The 19919-nt window shown below is 38.7% G+C and overlaps 2 protein-coding genes across 2 annotated transcripts; one reads left to right on the top strand and one right to left on the bottom strand.

Annotated features, from left to right (window-relative positions):
* The first annotated feature begins 3820 nt into the window (after positions 1-3820).
* LOC131244346 (transcription factor WER-like) lies at positions 3821-5528 on the top strand. Its single transcript, XM_058243970.1, has 3 exons — positions 3821-3960; positions 4034-4163; positions 5100-5528. Exons 1-3 carry the CDS (start codon positions 3846-3848, stop codon positions 5491-5493), a joined length of 639 nt encoding a protein of 212 aa, XP_058099953.1. The 5' UTR covers positions 3821-3845; the 3' UTR covers positions 5494-5528.
* Positions 5529-15896: 10368 nt separating this feature from the next.
* LOC131242344 (putative WEB family protein At1g65010, chloroplastic) lies at positions 15897-19498 on the bottom strand. The gene is made up of 3 exons (XM_058240930.1): positions 19256-19498; positions 18686-18848; positions 15897-18179 (listed from the first exon to the last, which is right to left on the bottom strand). The coding sequence occupies exons 1-3, from the start codon at positions 19273-19275 to the stop codon at positions 16194-16196; spliced, it is 2169 nt and encodes a 722-aa protein (XP_058096913.1). The 5' UTR covers positions 19276-19498; the 3' UTR covers positions 15897-16193.
* Positions 19499-19919: the final 421 nt, after the last annotated feature.

Here is a 19919-nt window from a genome sequence, read left to right as displayed (position 1 = left end):
GAGTTTGGGTTATATATATTAATAGTCTAGGTTGTCATGTGTTAAGGATTTCGATCTGGGTTGTAATGTGTTAAGAGTCTATGTTATCATGTATTAAGAGTTTAGGTTATCATATGTTAAGGGTTAAGGTCATGGTTGTCATGTATTAGGGGTCTAAGTTATCATATGTTAAGGGCTTCGGTCATGGTTGTCATGTGTTAAACGTATATGTTATCATTTGATATGGGTAGGAGTTATCATATGTGAAGGGTTGAGGTTGACACACAGTAACTTAGACCCTTAACACATGATAATCTCGACCTTTAAAAATCAATGACTTCGGTACCAATAGTTACAGACTAAAACATTTTTAACCACATATTTAATACATATTTTGATTTTTTAAAGTAGAAATTTTCATGAAAATGTACTCAAACAAATCATATGTAGATCCAACACTCAAGTGGCCCCCACCAAAAGAAACAGAAGCCCTTGGAAGTTTTTAACAATAAGTGTTTGATTCACTTTTTTATGCCGCGTGGTTCACTAGAGTTTGGATATGCCTCATTTTTTGGCTTATGCTGTAAATTCAGCTGGCACAATTGGTTGAATGGTGCGTATAAGCAAGTGCATCACAGTGGGTAGATATTCAGCAATGTTCTAAAAACGTGCAAACAGTAGTTAGTCAAATCAAGCACGGACGAAAACGGTGCAAATGCATAAGGTAATAATCATTACCCCTACCAATGTAGGGAATCAAACAACCCCTAGAGGACAGACCCAAGCTAAAATACGAACGTAGGTTGCCTGGCATAGCTGTTACCAACTTGTATAATTTTTACCGCGACGTTAATGCCTCAGGCCAAATCCAAAAACCGTACGTGTCTGATACACAAGCAGGGTGTGACACTGGATACGCAGGCACTAAGAAATCGTGCACATGGCATATTGCAACTCCAATCAACCGACTAGATTGTGGATCCAATTTTAGCCAAGTGAAAACCCCAAAACTAGATTGGTTGAGTAATCCCAGCCTTTGATTGATGGATACATGTTTGTTGAAATAGGACCATTGAATAGTTTTCGTTTCTGGCTGCGTGTACACTGATCTAATCGACGGATAATCAAATGAGTTTAATATTTAGTTGGTGATATATATAAAGAGGATCCTATAATTTGAATATTTTAACTTGACGTGATTGAATGCCATATACATGATTTCTAACTGCGCGCGTATCATCCTTCACAGTACGGCAGAGTATCAAAATTTTTCTTGTAAATGCAAGGGACCCACACGTACTCTTGTAGCTGGCGGACTATTGAAGTGTATTCGTAGTCCGTGTGGTCGGCTATCTTGCGTTAAGTATAAGATACGAATGTTATACATACAGCTGTATTTCTTATAATGCACTTATGGTAGATTCCTACGTATCTATGAAGATGTACTCAAACAAATCATAAAATAGGGAAGCGGATTGCGTACTGAGTAACTCAGTACGGTAAGCGTACTGAGTAAACTCCGTGAGCCCCTGTGTCATTCACGCATTATATCCACTCCGTCCATCTCTTTTAACACATAATTTTAGGGCTTAAGCCAAAAAATGGAGTATATCTAAACCTCAAATAAACCAAACCACCAGAAACTGTGTGAATTGAACATCTACCATTGAAAATTTCTTGGGGACAACAGAGGTTTTAGATCAAGCTGATATTTGTGTTTTCCCTTCATCCATGTCCTTCTGATCTTATGAACAGGTTGGATGACAAATAAACATCACTGGGGGCCTTAGAAAATTTTCAACGGTTGAAATCAATAGTTCCACTTTTTCCAGTGGTATGGCCCACTTGAGCTTTGTATATGCATCAATTTTGGGTTGAACCTATTAAATGATCTTTAAAAATGAAAGGACGGCGTGGATAAACTACATGCATTCGCGGTGGGCCCAACTGAGTTTACTCAGTACGATAAGAGCGTACTGAGTAACTCAGTACACAATCCGATTTCATAAAATAGCTAGAGATCCTTTGGAAGATGTGGCCCAGGCACACGCAGGTGTATGCTTTGTGGGGCTCACAGAGATGTCTGTGAAAAATCCACTCTGTCTATATATTTTGAAAGACCACGATAGGTACTATTTAAAAAATCTGGCAAATCCAAAGCTCAGGTGGACCACACCATTGAAATAGTGGGAATGAAAACGTTCACAGTTGAAACTTTTCCCGAGCTGACCATGAGTTTTATATGCCATCCAAACTGTTCATAGGGTTATTATTATCACACAGATAAACTCCAGGCATAAATATCATCCCGATACAAAACTTATGTCACTCTCAAGCGTTCAATCCTCACTATTTCGTGTGGTATGGCCTACATTAGTTTTGGATCTGCCTGATTTTTAGTTTCTAATCATACTGTAGTCTTGAAAAACAGATGGACGGAGTGGATTTGCCACGGACATCTCTGTGGTCCCCACACAGCCCCGGGCACAGGAATATTTCTGTGCCAGGAGTCACTGTCAATCCGCTTCCAGAGCCTCTTTGGCTAGTGTTGCGAAACGTGATCGTGGGCATGTGTTTCCTGGTTGGGGCCCACTTGTACCAGACGTGTATCAGCTGCTGACAGGTTGAAGACTTGCAACTGAAGTGACGTCACCAAGTTTTGTGGGCCCTAGATGTATATTTTGTATCTGCACTGTCCATCCATTTGAAGAGATTATATTAGGGCATGAGCCAAAGAATGAGTCAGATCCAAAGCTCCAGTAGACCCATCACAGAAAACAGTGGGAAGAGTGAAGCCCACCGTTGAAAACTTCCAAGTGCCACAAAAGTTTTCGATCAAGCCGGTATTTGTGTTTTCCCTTCTTTCATGTCTGCTTAAACACATCAACAGCTTGGATCTCAAATAAGCAACAGAGTGGATCTTAGGAAGGTTTCAACAGTTGGCATCACTCTACCTACTGTTTTCTGGTGGGTCCACTCCAGCATTGGATCTGCCTCATCCTTTGGATCATGCCCTAAAATGATCTCTCCAAATGGATGGACGGTGTGGATACAAAATATATATATCATGGTGGGGCCCACAGAACTTAGTGCCGTCACTTCAGTAGCGAGTCTCGCTACTCAACCTGCCAGCAGCTAATCCGTGTCCGGTATTTCCTGACTCGCACTCAATCATCAATGGTTTATGTTTGCGTACGCTCTAGAACGGTTACGATCATCTTTGCCCAAAAAAGATCACGTGTTACCTAGTGGTCGTCTCTTTGAACGTGGGCCATATTGATGTATATATCATATATCCACGCCGTCCATCAGTTTTTTCAGATCATTATAAGGCCTAATTCCAAAAATGAAGGAGATCCAATTCTCAAAATTACCACACCACAGGAAACAGTGGTCACTGACCGCCCACCTTAAAAAACTTCCTAGGTTCCAATGTAATGTTTATTTACTCCAACCTGTTGATAAGGTAACAAATATCCAAAACTTTCTGTCCCCAAGGAGTTTTTAATGGTCCACCACTTTTTCGTGTGTTACGGTCCACCTATACACGTGAGATTTGGACCTGCATAATTTTTGGGCTCATTCTCTAAAATTATCCGGCAAAACGAATGGACGGCGTTGATATATAACACATACATCGAGGTGGGCCCCACGTTTATGGAAACACCCGCTGCGGTGTTATCCGGGCAACACCCACCCCCTTATAAAATGGGCCTTACACTGCGCATGACTCGACCATAGATTCACAATTTTACTTCAGTAGTCCTGCGGCTACCTTAAATTATATCGGGATCACCTCAAAAAGTTCTAGTTCGTTCTCTCTCTCTCTCTCTCTCTCTTCCGTTTGTCTAACTCTAGCAAATTCAATGGAGAGGAATGGCTTCAAGAAAGGTCTATGGACACATGAGGAAGATCGGATTCTCATCGAGCACATAAAGATCCATGGAAAAGGTCGATGGAATCGAATTGCCAAGATGACAGGTGATTAGATTTTCCCATTCTTTCGACCGTTAGAAAAAGTGGGCCTTGTTTTTGAAATGCTTACATGGTGTAGGTTTGAAAAGGAGTGGGAAGAGTTGCAGGTTGAGGTGGATGAATTATCTAAGCCCCGGTATAAAGCGTGGGAAATTTTCCAAGGAAGAAGACGATCTCATTATACGTCTCCATAATCTACTTGGAAACAGGTCACATCTACCATTCTCTTCTAGAGCCATGATCAAATACAATTTTTTGTATGTGTACAATGTCCATCTAAGCATGTTTAAGTACATCTAAGTGCATTTAAGTGAATCTAAGTATATTGCACTTGGGAGAATTTAAAAACAATTACATATCATATTTAGATACATTTAAATGTACTTAGTTGAATTTAAACACACTTAGATACACTCATGTATCATATCAAGCTTTGTATTGATCTGATCTAATATTTCTTCTATAATGCACTTGCAACAGTTAAAATATATATGTTTTCACTGTTTTTGTTGTGCTGTTGTGACTACAGCCGGTCAGCCGCTTCTGCTGCTGACTCTGCTGCTTTAGTTTTTCAATTTAAAATTATATATGAAAGATTGGGAGATATAAAAATATGTAACATTTCTATTATAGATTTTCTTTATTTTATTAGAGAACATGAAATTCTTTTCATTTTTCCAATTCTATTACATAGGAGGAAGAGTTCACTCTTCGTCTATTTATTTTATAGAGGGTTTTTGATTTGTAATCATCAACAAGTGTGGGATTAAAAAAAAAGAGAGAGAGAGAATAAAAAATAAAAAAAGAGACTTGTTTTAGCTCCACAGCTTGGGTGCACCAACTTCATGTAGAATTGGGAGCAAGCCTAATCCTCACCATCCAACCATGATTGCGTGGAATCCCAACAAGTTCAAGAAATTAAAAATGGGTTTTTATTTAGAATCCATTTTGGAATGTGCCGGGATTCATGCCGATTGGTTTTTGGATGTACGGTCCACAATGTGTGCACGTAATCTATCCCAGTGGAGCATTTTGATGTTGGGTTTGCTATTGCTACAACAGTCCTAGTAGTGTTGTTAGTAAATGTCATCATCACTGTTCATGGGTAATTAACAGCCATCTGGATTGGATCATCACCATCACAGGTGGGCCCTCATTGCGGGCCGGGTTCCTGGCCGGACGGACAATCAAGTGAAGAACTATTGGAACAGTCATTTAAGCAAGAGAGTGCGAACTGAGAAGAATAAGGGCAATGCAGTATCCTCCGCACTAACACTCTCTATGGAAGGTGGAGAAGAAGGTGATTTGATTTCTCAGCTACCAAGCAACGGTGGAAGAGGTGGGGTATGTGGGCCCCACTTGAAGGAGGGCCATCAGATGGCAACAATGAGTTGTGCCCCACAAGAAGAACATGAAACGAGTGAGTGTGTTGTGAGTTCTTATTGGTTTTCTGGTGATGATTTTCTAGGCTTAAATGCCCCAAGTTTGATGGATCTTTTAGATGGATCCGATCTTCATGTACCCTGGGAGAAATTCTAACCGTTGATTTTAGTATGTACAAAACCCTTGAAAGATGGGTCCCACCTTCTTTTTTTTCCTTTCTATTCTCTGAGACATGGAACATATGGTGTGATATCTTGTCACTTTACATGGAAGGATGCCCGGCCGTGCATCAGGTGGGCTCACCATGCATTTTGATGATCTGCCAAAACTCAATTGTTAGACATGAGCAGTAGAATTTTATTTGAGAAGTTATCAGGTAAAGCGGCTATATCATCATTAGAGGTTATGAACATACCATATAAACATTATTTTTCCAGCCAGCATGTCTCATAGGAATGATATCCCATCCGTGAGAAATGTGGGCCACACAACTCTTATGAAAATCAGGCTGATCCATTCACGTTGAGTCGTACCATTGGCTGTCCATTAATGACGTATGTCCTGCTTGTAAGTGCATTAGCCTGATTTTCATATAAGCTGATTATCATGGTTTGGCTCACATTTGCGCAGAGTGGATATTCTATATATGATATACTGGGAAAAAAAGGTTCTATTGTAACTTGTGATACGACCACTGTATCTAGTATTTCTTCTTGTATATATTTTTACATTTTTACCTGACAATGTGGTGGATTTTACAGGGCAAAAGGTGTAACATTTTAAGGGCTTGTTTGAATTCATGGAAAGGACATTAAAAAAAAAAAAAGATAGTGTTTCTTGAAAACCTTAATTCAAGGAGATGTTGGGGAAGGAAGTGATTGTCTGTTGTTTTTTTAAAACAAGATTTATAAATTTTTTTAAAAAAAAGAAAGAAAAAAGAAATTTAGGATTTATTTTTGAAATTATTGTTGAGCAAGATCAAAGATTTTCTTGGATTTTTTTTTTTAATTTTTTAAATTTTTTTGGTAGGGACAAGCATATGCTGGATTAGTAAACATAATACATATGTTGGGTGCTTGAAGATGGATTATGGCATATTTGACATACGCATAAGACACTTGAAGCTGAATTGGGAAACATGTAGTATGTGTGAGGTGTTTAAATATGCATGATGGCACATGTGGCATAAGACAGATATATAAACATTCGACCTATGGTCATTTGAAGCTAGATGGCAACACTATATCACTTTGGCACCATTAGCAAATTTGGCATATTTGGAGTAAGTGAAGTGTATGATGGCACACTTGGTGCACTGGTGCATGTGGAGTACTGCTTTGTACTTAGAGTGCAAAATGAGAAGTATAGTGGTACATGTGATAGTAGATATAAGATGGAAGAAGATGGATGATGACACATGTGGTACATTAGCACTTTGTGGGGTGCTTTACATGTATTAGGCGCAAGATAAGATGGATGCTGGCACATGCCGAACATAAGTTAAGATGAACAATGGCTCATTTGGTACATTTACGCATCTGGTGCATTTGAGGTGATTGAAGATGAATGGAGATATATTTGGATTTAATCCTTGAGAAATCTATTTTTCTTTGATAACAAAAAAAAAAAAAAAAAAAACCACATTTTTGAAGGGTGATGGTGGGAAAATAAATTTAATTATTTCTAATAAAGATAAAAAAGTAAGAAATAACATTTCCTGCGAATTCTTTTAAAAAAAAAGAGCTTAACAAATAATAGAAATATTTTCTTCTCCTTTCCATGAATCCAAATGACATTTAGTGGTCAACTCCACAGCATCATAATCAGATTATTGCCTAACACTTATTTATGTGGAGCCTATTGTTGTGCATACATGGCATCCAACTCATCCATATGGGTCGACCCAAATTAGGCGGATCCAACTATTACATAATCCACCACTTAAACTAAGAGATTTTAACTCGATTTCCATTATTTTATACAGTGTGGCCTATCTCATGATTGGATATAGACCTGTACACGAGTCGAGCCGAGCCGAGTATTGCTTAGCTCATGCTCGGCTTGCACTACCCGAGTCCTACTTGAACTCAGCTCTGCTCGAGCATCGAGCATGGATTCCTTGCTCGTGCTCTACTCGTCTGAGTACGAGCAGAAATCGAGCTGTGTCGAGTCCGAGTTTTCGAGTTGAGTTCGAGTCTGAGTTCGAATTTGAACTCAATTCGAGCAGGGTTTTTGAACAACAAATTTAACATATATTAATTGTATTAACATATATTAACAATTTTAACATATATTAGCTATATTAACATATATTAACATATTAACAATTTCTATATTAACACATATTAGCTATATTAACATATATTAACAATTTCTGATATATATTAGCAATATAGGATATCAATTTCTGAAATATATTAACAATTTATACAAAAAACTAATAATAATAAATCAACACCATACAGTACGAATCGAGTACGAGTCAAGCACATGAGTCAAGTATTGCGCAGCTTGTACTCTACTCGTAATCAAAACGAGTATCAAACTCATGCCGAGTCGAGTCGAGCTAGTAACCGAGCTTACTTGGCTCGTGTACAACTCTAATTGGATATATAGGTCTAAATTTTGAGGGGCCCATCATTATACATGGGGCTCACTTGGTTTTCCGATTGGATGGCATGACACAACATGGTGGGCCCCACACTAATAGTTAACAAATGCCTACATATAGTTTAATACAGTTCCACTCAAGTGGGCCTGTTTGGGAGCGTGGATTTGAAACCCCCTGGATTTGAAATCCTCCTGTTGTGTTTGACACACTAGATTGAGAATCAACTTTAATCCAAAAGTAACTATTCATAGTATATTTGCCAGATTGGAATTTAATAAGCCCCTTGAACTATATACTTTGCCAAAAAATGATGAAATTCCAAGTCTCGGATGGGCCACAAACACAAGATCATGTCCGAGTGACTTAACCAACTATTTTTAACTGTTGATTTACATGGACAATGTTTGGACGGTGCTGATCATCGTATTAAAGTAATTATAGTGATGCAATTGATAATCTAATTATTTTAGGATATCATTAGTGGGCCATGTGTCCAATAGATTAATAGTCTAGTGATACTATAGGAATGATTTTAGATGTAATCCAAACTCTCACCTTGGATTTCAAACCCCCTGATCGAGGGGACTCGAAACCCCCAGTTACTTTATCGTGCCAAACAACTCAGGGGATTTGAAATCCTCTCAAATCCCCCCAAATCCATGATGTCAAACGTCCGCTTAGCTTTCACAAGCAACAGGTGTTATGGTAAAATAAGCTTGTTCTACAAAAATCCAGAGGAAAAACACATACTTTTTTTTTTTCACACCCACACACACCCATGCTGAAGTGGGATTTCACCACTTATTGGTACTCAAACCCTTGAGCTGGTGTTGAAACTCTTGTGAGTCTGCTGCCAGGGTAAGGAACCACTACCATAAGATGAAAACTTTGATGCCTGCATTGCAAAGTTGTACTCTTATCACTCAAGTAACTCGAATTAACCTACCCAAATGGCAATTTTATTACTTAACGAACTAATTGGTGGATATCATTCGATGATTGAGATGAACGATGGCCTGCCGTCCAAGTCTAGCGCACGAACGTCCACATGTCAGAAGTTAATATTGTTTAACCAATCTAATTTTAGGATGATGGCATCCTATACGTTTCACGATGGCATGTGCACAATATATAATAAAAGAGGAAGAGCCCCAATAAGGAGATTGCAATATAATTTTTCCTTATATGATCAATTTGCCTAACACGCACACACCTCTTCTTTTGTTTTAACAATTCTTCCGATTCCCATACATGGTCTATCTCATCACAAATGTAAATAGTTGTAGACATGTGGATCTTATATTGTGCACATGCCATTTAACTTATTCTGCATGTCTACTCTATGAAAATGGGACAGCCTAAAAATCAATATAATTCAACCATCAAGTGAGGCCCATGTGAATTTCGATGTTTTTTGGTGGTGGTCCTTTGTTCTCTATCCTATGACCCATGTGATGGTTAATTTGCCCTGATTTTTGAGACATCTAGTTTTTGCAGGAGAGTGATCCTATCATAACATAACAATGGACTGCATATAAGTGCAAAACCAACTCATCCAACAATGTACATGCCATCTAAATTGTTAAGCATGGCCGTTACTTGTTAATCAGCTGGTTAGATGTTATTTATACATAATAGTAGGTCTTAAGGCCACACAAATAATTAATCAAACAAGGGTATTTTTTTCAATTGGCAGAGGTCATGTTTGATTTTCTTGTAAATGGGTAATAATTATTTCCTTTAGTGATTTTGACTATACTAGTTGGTGGTATTGCGAAATGCCTTAAAAATTTATTTCTCAAACATATTCTTCAGTTGGCCTTCCAATTACTTTTTGAAAAAGTAGTGGATGAGAATACCACTGCCTTGGAACTTGATCTTCTTATAGACCCTTTTATGTTTTTATTTTTTATTTTTTTTGAGCTTTTTCTTCATTTTCAAATATATCTTTTGGAAACCACCATTATTTCTTTCGACTGCATTTTTTTATGTATGTTCAATGCCATCAACTTTTTCGACGTATGAGCACCGCGTACAACTTTTAAAGCCCTACAAAAGTGTTGTTGTTGATCCGATGACAACATTTCATAGAGATAGAAACAACTGATACATGAAAGAAATTTTAAATGAATTTTTTATTTTATTTTTTGTAGAATAATATTTTTTTAGAGATGGAAGCCACCTTTGGTTGTGGATAGAGAAGAATGGTTGTGGTCGTTATTATCGTGAGGAAAAGTGATTGTCAGAAAGAATTTAAGGTGAATAAAGATAGTTGTCATTGTCATGTGGAAGACAATGAATGATATAAGAATTAGATTTTGTAATGTATTGCTTTAGTTGAAGTGATTGATATGTGTTAAGAGTTTAGGTTGTTACGTGTTAAGGATTTCGATCTAGGTTGTAATGTGTTAAGAGTCTAACTAGGTTATCATGTGTTAGGGGTCCAAGTTATCATATGTTAAGAGCTTAGGTCATGGTTATTTTGTGTCAAACGTATATATATATTGTCATGTGATATGGGTCGGAGTTGTCATGTGTGAAGGGTTGAGGTTTGACATACAATAACTTAGACCCTTAACATATGATAATCTCCACCTTTCAAAAGCAATGATGATGGTATCAATGGTTACATGCTAAAATATTCTTTCACTAACAATCTAATACATAGACTGCTTTTTTGAAATAGAAATGCTCCTGAATTTTCAAAGGCGGTGAAAGAGTAAAATAATTAACCATCTACAGATATTTACAGGGAGGAGAGGTGTTTACTATTCTCATCAAAATAGGACAATTAGTTTCAATTATCCAGCATTGTTGATTGAATTAGCACCTTTGCATTTTCGGAATTGAAATGGTACAAACCTTTGCATTGTGGGAACCGAAATAGTACACTTTTCTACCTGTAAATTTATTTGAAGCATGAAAAACATACGTACTGTTTCAAACCCAGGCAACCCCTTCGGTCACAATCTCTGTCTAGTGGATGCAAGAGAAACGGGATGGGATTAGCTGCGGCCCGGCCTCACCCAAGACAACGTGGCCCTTACCGTGGGGCCCACCTTGATGCACGCATTCTATGTCTATACCGTCCATTGTATTTGCCAGGTCATTTTAGGGCATGAGCTGAAAAATGAAATAAATCCATTGTCTCAGTTGGATTATAAGCAGGAAGACCATTAAATATTTCTTGTGAGCAACAAAAACTGTAGACCAAGTTGATATTTGTTTTTTTTTTTTTCCTTCATTCACGTTCTTACAACCTTATCAATAGGTTAGATGGCAAATAGATGTTATGAAAACATTACTGTGGGCTTTAGGAAGTTTTTAAAGGTGGGGGATTTAGTCACCACTGTTTCCTATGGTATGGTCCACCTGCGATTCGGATAGATATCCTTTTTGGCTCGTGCCTTATAATTATCTAACAAAACCGATGGACAGCGGACACAGAATATAGATATCACGGTAAGGGCCGCAAACCTAGCCTGCTACCCAGAGAAACTCTCCCTCGGAGAAAGTGAGGCCATGGATCCGCATGCGTTGAAAATTGTACACGTGGCACAATACCAAGCGTACAATTTCTAGGTCTGAGCCCATTTAATGTCTGACCCATGTTTTGACAGTTTAAAATATCAAGCTTACAATTTCTGAGTGCATTCATATAAACTGTACAATTTCTGCCAGCCGGCATTTAATTTCTACCAGAGTGAAGCTTTTATCTGGATGGTACCTGACCCTTCACATGAAAGCCCTAACTTTTTTTTTAATCGCCGGTCAATGTCAAATAGAAATGAATAAATGATTCACCTGATTCTCTTTCTCTTTTGATGGACGCCGATTGCCTGTGACACCCATAGCAGGAAGTGGGCTGGATGCCAGGTGTGGCCCACCGTGATGTTTGTGAGAAATCCATCCCGTCCATTTATTTTTCCAATTCATGCTAGGACAAGAGAACGAAAATGAGGTGGACCCAAAACTCAAGTGGGCCACACGACAGGAAACAGTGGGGATTTAACAGCCACCGTTGAAACATTCTTAAGGGCCACAGAAGTTTATATTAAGCTAATAATAGTTTTGTGTTTTTACTTTATCCCAGTGGGAATGACCTCATGAACGGTTTGAATGGCAAATAAACATTAAGTTAGAATGGAGAGTGTTTCAACCGTAGGCATTTTTGTCCCCACTTTTTTACATAGTGTGATCCATTTAAATTTTGAATATACTTCATTTTTTAGCTCATATCCTAACATTAGTTGACAAAACAGATGACCCATGTGAATTTCTGGCAAACATTATGATGGCCCCTCCTAGCTTTCAACAGCAGGAACTGTGGGTGTCCAAGGCAATCTCATTCCATCTTTTGATAATTAAAACATGTGGCATCTGTTTGCGATTGCTGCCCAAAAAATCATAGTCATCCAACCATTACGTAGGTGGGCCATTATCTATGACATTCTATAAGATGGGTTATTCTAACATTGTTTTGCATGGCCCCACCATGCTATCTATATGCCATCCAAGCCACACATCATTTAGTTTTATCATAATGCTGCAATGACCCAAAAGTCATACCTATCCGTGGCGGCTGCATTATGGAAAAAAAAAAATGTAGAGGTTTTTGGAGTATCCGTGGCGGCTGCATTATGGAAAAAAAAAATGTAGAGGTTTTTGGAGTATGTTGATGTTGCACATCATACTGATGTGGCTATACCGCATCAAGGTATCTCATTTCGCACGCTACTTGCTTTGGAGATATTTGTTGTCCATTTCATATGGAGGGTATTTTTAACATTTATGAAAAAATTACCACTTACCAAACAAAGTTAGAGAAAAGTGAAGATACCTAATGCAAAATTCCTTTAATCAGGTGGCATATAATGAAAAGTCTATTAATTAATTAGGTACCAAAATGTAAATACTAAATTGACAAGGTAGCAATACATAAAAAGCCTTAATGCAAATAAAGGGGCTCGCGTTTACAATTATCAAGGCAAGGTATTTATAATTATTGCAAAAAATATGATCTCAATGTATAGTTATGATTAATTAAAATAACATAACTCAATTTTAGACGTCTACCAAATAGGCCCTTAATAGTTAATATGGTCAATTTTAAAGTAACAACTCATTTGATTGATGGAAGCGGATTGCGTCCTGCCATGCTTGGCTGGAATTGGTCGAGGTGGGTACTTTGTGGGGCCCACCAAGTGATGTATCGGTTTTATACATGTTGTTTATTTATTTTTACAGATTATTTTAGAGTATGAGCCCAAAAAAAAGATAGATCCAAGGTTCAATTGAACCATATGGTGGGAATTGAATGCCCACCGAAAAAAATTTCTTGGGGCCACAAAAGTTTAGAATTAAGATGAAATTTATGTACACCCTAAACCATAGCTCAAGTGGTAGACTGAGTGAAAGATACCTCGTTTTTCAAAGGTCTTGGTATCGATCCCTAGTGGGGGTGGCTAACACTGAAGTGTGAACTGACAGTGTTGTGTACTAACAAGCTAACAAACGAAAACAGGATGAAATTTGTGTTTTCCATTCATCCAAGTCTATTTGACCTTATGAACAAGTTGGATGACAAATAAACATTAAGGTGGGCCCTACAAAGGTTTCAATGATGGGGATTATATGAATTTAAATTTCTGCAATTCCATTTTGGTGGAAAATTTTACAAAGTTAATGCTCCTTAAAGTTAGGAGAGAAAAAGAAAGGGAGAGAAAAATTAGCTATGATGTTTACAGGAAGATAGAGGTCCGATAGAAACGGTCAATTAGGAATTGGAGGGGATTAGTCAATCCTACTTTTGTGGATTGGAGACTCATATATCCTGATGTGTCGCAAAGGATTCCAAGAAAATGTGTGGATGGACCAATTCAAGATTAGCCAACGCAATGACCGAAAGAGGGCCTTAGTGTAATTTTGGCCTATTGGGTTTAACCCGGCATGGTTGGACTTGGGCTGCAGATCAACTTTTGGGGTGGGCCATGTTGTAAATTCCATGCAGATGGGCCTGGGCTTAGGTTGTGGCAGCTTTTTAATGTAGGCCCAATAGGATTATCTTGTCTTTTTTTCCTTTTGACATGATCTTACCACCGTGTTGTAGCACATGAGGTGCCTCGCATGCATTTTCAGTGGGCCCCACTGGACAGCACCCTATCATCCAAAAGTATGGTTAGCAGTACAATGACGCATTACTTCAAATGCGAACCGTCCAACAATAGTGGGACCGCTTGCTGCTATTTGTTTTGACCGTCCACATATATATGGTCACCAATCAGCCAGTTAGGATGTTTTTGTTTTTTTTTTTGGTTACAAATTCATCTGCAGTGGGCCCCACTATTTGGCCACGATCATGCCTATCATCCTATCATTTCCCTTTCTATAAAATCCAAGGATTTCACAAGTTGCTTGTAAATGGGCCCCACTGTAATCTTGGGACCCACAAAGCTAGTTTATGCATCTCATCTCTTACATAACCGCCTGTATAGTACATCCATCCAGCGTCCAACATGCATTTGGAGTTGAATATGTAGACTGCGGTCGACACGCAATGAATATACTATACAGGCTGCTGGAGATACATAGAACTAGATTTGTGGGTCCCAAGATTACAGCGTGGCCCACTGTACCTTCTCTATCACAGCATTTCTGTACCCTTGCCTACACATTGTAGATCGAATTACAACGAAGTAAAAGCAGACTATGATAGAACTGTTCGACGACATACAGCCAATGAAGGATGAAACAGTCATATTTTCTGAAGTCCTGCAAGTGGGCCCATGTTCATTGCTCGAATCAGTTGATACTATGGCCATGAAACAAAAGTCCCACAGATTGGAAGAAAGAAAATAAAGCAACGGTTCACATTCAACCATGGTCAAATATTATAAAGCTAGGAAGTTCCAGCCCGAGCATCGTGTAATACTTCTACATCAAAAGGACAGCGCAATCGCTATGTTATCAAAAACCAAAAGGATCCAACGACAATCGAAGTATTTCAGATTCGATTACTTTAAAATTCAAGGTGGAGGATCTGAAATCAGAGCGACACAGGTGGGAAGTTTGAAAGCTACAGTGACTTCTGCATGGACAGACTACCGATGGCCATGATTTCGTTCTGCTTTTCCAAAATCTTACATTGGCATATTCAAATGTAATACTGAGGAGAATTTGATTGCAGGTTCGAACAAAAGCATATCACTGTGGATAATCATGCATGTTGGATTCAAGAAACTCAATTCAAGGACAAATGGGTGTGTTTGGAAGCAGGTCCCTTTCAAAATAGAAGCCATTCTATGAATTGGAATAGCTTCTATTTTGTAAAAGAAGCTGCCAGAAGTAGCTTTGGTGGTGTTACCAAAAGCACATTAAATAAGGATTGGGAAAAGCTATAGGGCATTTGGATTTCATATAGTCATCATAGTGACCCGCATAGACCCTTTGTTGAACAGTCTCTCTACTACTCCACTCCGTAAGGGCTACATGCAAAGAGGAAAAGTTGGAGTGGGCTACTTGCATCAAAGAGTTTAAAAAAAACATGGGGGGGGGGGGGGGGGGTGTAAAAATCTAAGCTGTTGCAGGCTTTTTGTGGCCGAGACTTGATTTAAAATACCCCTGGCTTCATTGAAAATGTCTTCCCATGTACTTCAAATATTCAAAATTTTCCACCCTATGAAATTATTTTCGGGGTAAAAATGACCGAAGGTTACTCACGTTATATATAAGTATTGATTTAGAATCATAAATACAACATTTTACCATTTGATTAGGTTTTGGGTTGCAATAGCTCAATTTTTGGTAGATGTCAAAATAAAATGCAACCCCGTAAGACATGTCATGTTAAAATGCCCAATAGGATAACACATCATCATCATCGTCGTAGCCTCGCCCCAGCTATCTTTCATAATGTACTCAAACTAAGATAATATTCATTGGTTTCAGATACTGCAATTTCTTTCTTTTTCTTTTTGTTTTTTGGGTAAAAAGTACAGGTTTTTTTTTTTTTTTTTTTCTTGACTGGTTGAAAGTTCAGATATTGTATTCTACAAATCTTTTCAAGTTTTCTTGCAAGCATAGGACTTTTCTTTTCCTCTTCTTTTTTCCTATTGAATAACATGTTATGGCAACAGGCACGAGATCCATGACCATAGAGACATGGCCATTTTCATTAACATCATTAATGTAGGTAAAACACGAAGAAGAAGAAGACCTTTTCTTGCGTATGCGACCACCACGATTCCTACTTGCTGCTTTTCTTCCTCAGAATGCCTCCGAATCTACTAAGCAACGCCTTCTTCTTCTTATGCTTGGAATCTAAGCTTTTGTCGGTCTCTATTTCGTCAAATTGACTTCCATCTATGGGATCAAAATCATCAAAATTCGTAGCTTCTATATCATCAAAGAGCACTGCAGATGCAGCTCTTCGATGGGTCATGATATGAACAGAAGGATGCATGTCATCCTTCTCTGGCACCATATCGAATATCGACCCCTTAGACTCATCAGAGTCATCGCCTTCATCTTTCAATCCATTCCCAATTCTTGGATTTTCAATTTCAACATTGGGTATGTGTGGTTTCTTCAATGGCCCTGATAGAAATTTCGCAGCCTTCTTACTCTCCTTGAATTCTTTAGCTGTTGTGCTGGGTTTCTTAACTGCTTCGGATTCATTTGGAGGTGTTTCCACAATAGGAAGACTCGCCGGCTCCTTTACATTCTCAGTTGCTCCTGTTTCATTGATCTTGAGACGTTGGTTTTCTTGGTTTATTCTCTCTAACGTGCTTCCCATTTCTGATAGGCTATCCTTCAGTTGGGAATTCTCCATCCGAGCAATCTCTGCTGCCTCTTTCGCGACGGAGGCCTCATTGACAGCTTGTTTCATTATGTCCCGCAGCTTGCTATTTTCTTGCCTTGAGATCCTAGCCACTTGATCGGCCTCGCTCTTCACTTCATCCAAAAGAGCTTGATATTTCTCCTCTGCTCTCATTAACCTCAGCTTCAAACGGTCCACATCCATCCCAGCTTTTTCTAGTTGGGATTGTGTTGATATGAGGTTCTCCTTTGCCTGATTGGCTTCTGTGGTGACTTCTTTCAATGCTAGTGCTAAACCATCCATGGCCTTCTTGCTCTTCTCTTCCGCTTCCACTGCTAATTTCAGTTCATTTCTAAGAATGTTCATTTCCTCCTTTAAACACTGGGCATTCTGCAAGGCAAGTTCTTCCTTCTCTTGAGCATGATCCAAATTGTCTTTTGCAATTTGAAGCTCAGATTTGAGGGCCTCGGCAGTTTCTTTTACAGAATGTGTATCGAGCTTCGCTATCTCAAGGCAACGATGAGATACGCTGAGATCCCTACTGCTTTGGCTGATGGAAACCTCCAAGCTTTTGATATTCTCATGAAGAGAAGCAATCTCAAGCTTGGCTTCTTCAAGTGAGATCTTGGTTTCCTCTAACTGTTTTGTTTGGGAGATCAGTGACTCGAATGTTTTGGCTTCAGATTCCTTTGCTTTCTCTAATTCTAGCTCTAGATTTCCTATTCTTGTCTCGCTAGTGGATAACAATTCCATTACCCAAGACTCGGGTTTTCCCTCATTACTTAGCTCTGGTTCTAGTTTCTCTACAGACGGTTCTCTTTCAGCCAAACTCACCTCAATGTCTTTTGCCTTTCCAAGCTCAGATGCGCCCGTTTCAATGGCCGAACTTGTATTAGAATTAGCCTGATTCAGAGGCTCTTTGACAGAATAGAGCTTCAGTAAGAGTTCCTTGACCCGCTTGCTATTGGCGTCAGCGGCAATCCTTGCACCCTCGGCCTCTCTAACAGCTTCTGTTTTCTCTTCGAGAGTCGAGGAAAGTTCTCGATTCACCCGGTTGAGTTCTTGGGTGGCTGACGCAAGAGCCTCCACATCCAAACTTTGTTGAATCTGCAAAGCTTCGAGCTCGAGCTGCCATGCTTGGTCTCTCTTTTGAGCCGATTCAACACTCGCCTGCTCCAATTCCTTGAAACGGACCTTCTCTATATCCCAGCCCTCCTGTGCCTGCCTCTGAGCCACCAGAGCCTTGGTGAGTTTCGAATTCGCATCTTCTGCCAGATTCTTCATCTCTCTAAGCTCGTCGAGAATTTTAGATTTCTCCTCCTCTGTTGTGGCCAATTGTTCCTTCACCTTCTTCAGATCTTCCTGAAGCTGGGCCAATTGGTTTTGCATTTCGACTCCTCTGGCAATCCGCCTCTACGTCAAAAAAAAAAAAAAAAAAGAAAAAAAAAAGAAAAAAGAAAAAAGAAAAGAAGGACAATTTAGAATTTGTGAGTAGTTTTACTTTCAACTTGGTTCATTGAGGGGGTGTTTGGACACACCATCGAATTGAATTGCATTCATTATCCAATAAAATGAAAATATTCAAACTGTAATATTCTCCCCTAGTGTTCATATTGAGTATTTGTGCTCCAAATTGCAATTACGTTAATTTCAAGTTCGACTTGAAATGAACACAGCCTGAAATGACTGGTGGTTAAACGGAATGTCTGCAATTCAATTCACATCCAAACACGGCCTTAATGTGGAGGTCTGTCCCCTTTGTCACATTTCATAAAGGATAGCTTCATGGGCCATTTTATGAAAAATTCAAATGTGATATATACCCATCTAGCATCAATTTCCCTTTGGAAATGTTTAGTTCCTGGATATGACATGCATGCAAACTTTTTTAGCTAATATTAGGTGAAAATAGGGTGTACCTCTGCCATCGCAGCAATCTTGGCCGATGAACTCCGTGCAAGAGCCTTTGTGGGTCCTTGATCAGGATCTGATTGAACCGCCGCCGTCCCGTTCGCATATGGGACGGTCCTGAGACTAGGAGGAGGAGGAGATGTCCTTTGTGGAATCTCAGAAGACCAAGCTCTAAAAGCCACACACACACACAAAGAATCAGAAACCTAAAACAATATCCAAAAAATTACACTGACATATATACAAACAGATGATGAAGAAGCAAAGATCCATCAAAGCTAAAAATCCCAATTCAGAAAACATAATTCTGAATTAAGAAATTCAAAACTCCAATGATTCTATCAAAACCCATCAATAACAAAACAGGAAGAAAGAAAGAAACATGAAATACCCAATTCAGAAAAACCAGTTTTCAATTGAGGGAATGAAAAAAATAAAATTTGATGAACAAACGAAAAGAATAGCTAAAACAAATTAAAAGAAGGAACGAAAAATGCCAAAAACAAGAATTCCCACTTCAGAAAAATGGAATTTTGATCAAGAAAAAAGCCCAAAAAACACAGAGGATTTTAAGATACCTTGGCTTGGAAGGTTGCATTTTCTTTTGCTTGTGTCGGTTAATGGAGAATCTTCTGCAACTTTTCTCTTTCAATCAAGAAGAGAGAAAGAGATTCAATCAAGGAGAGAGAGGTTGTTTGAGAGAAATGGAGAGATTTTCGGACTTTCTTGTGCAGAGGCCTCACGACGGAGTCCAAAAATAGCAGCGTTTCGTGTTTGGGGAAAATCCATCAGCGCAGAGAGATGTCTTCCCAATAAGGTTAGGAGCCGTAGGCAGACAGGTAGAATCTCACATGGAATGTTGGTTTTGATACGGTACCGTGCCTCCATACCACACTACAATTTCCACCCTCGGAGTGCATACTTATATTGATCTGAACCGTTCATATTCTCTTTACTACCATTATATAGAATATATGATCTGATAATCATGATTTATTTCTAAACATTATCTTTGAGTCTTGTATTTGAATATGGTACGTTAAATAATATTCTTTAAAATAAATCTCTCTTTCAATAAAAATTTCTTACTCTGGCTCAGGAAAGATAGATTCTATATTATGAACAGTTCAGATCATCATTTAAGATTCACTATTGTGGTGAAAAACTGCATACTTACCGTAATGTACTAGGGAGGTACTGTACCCTATCAAAATCCATCCATGTATTATAATCGCCTTTGAC

The sequence above is a fragment of the Magnolia sinica genome, chromosome 4 (assembly GCF_029962835.1).
Source record: "Magnolia sinica isolate HGM2019 chromosome 4, MsV1, whole genome shotgun sequence".
In the NCBI taxonomy this organism is placed as follows: domain Eukaryota; kingdom Viridiplantae; phylum Streptophyta; class Magnoliopsida; order Magnoliales; family Magnoliaceae; genus Magnolia; species Magnolia sinica.
The sequence above is the reverse complement of the archived record's forward strand: the minus strand, read 5'-3'. Positions and strand labels throughout refer to the sequence as shown.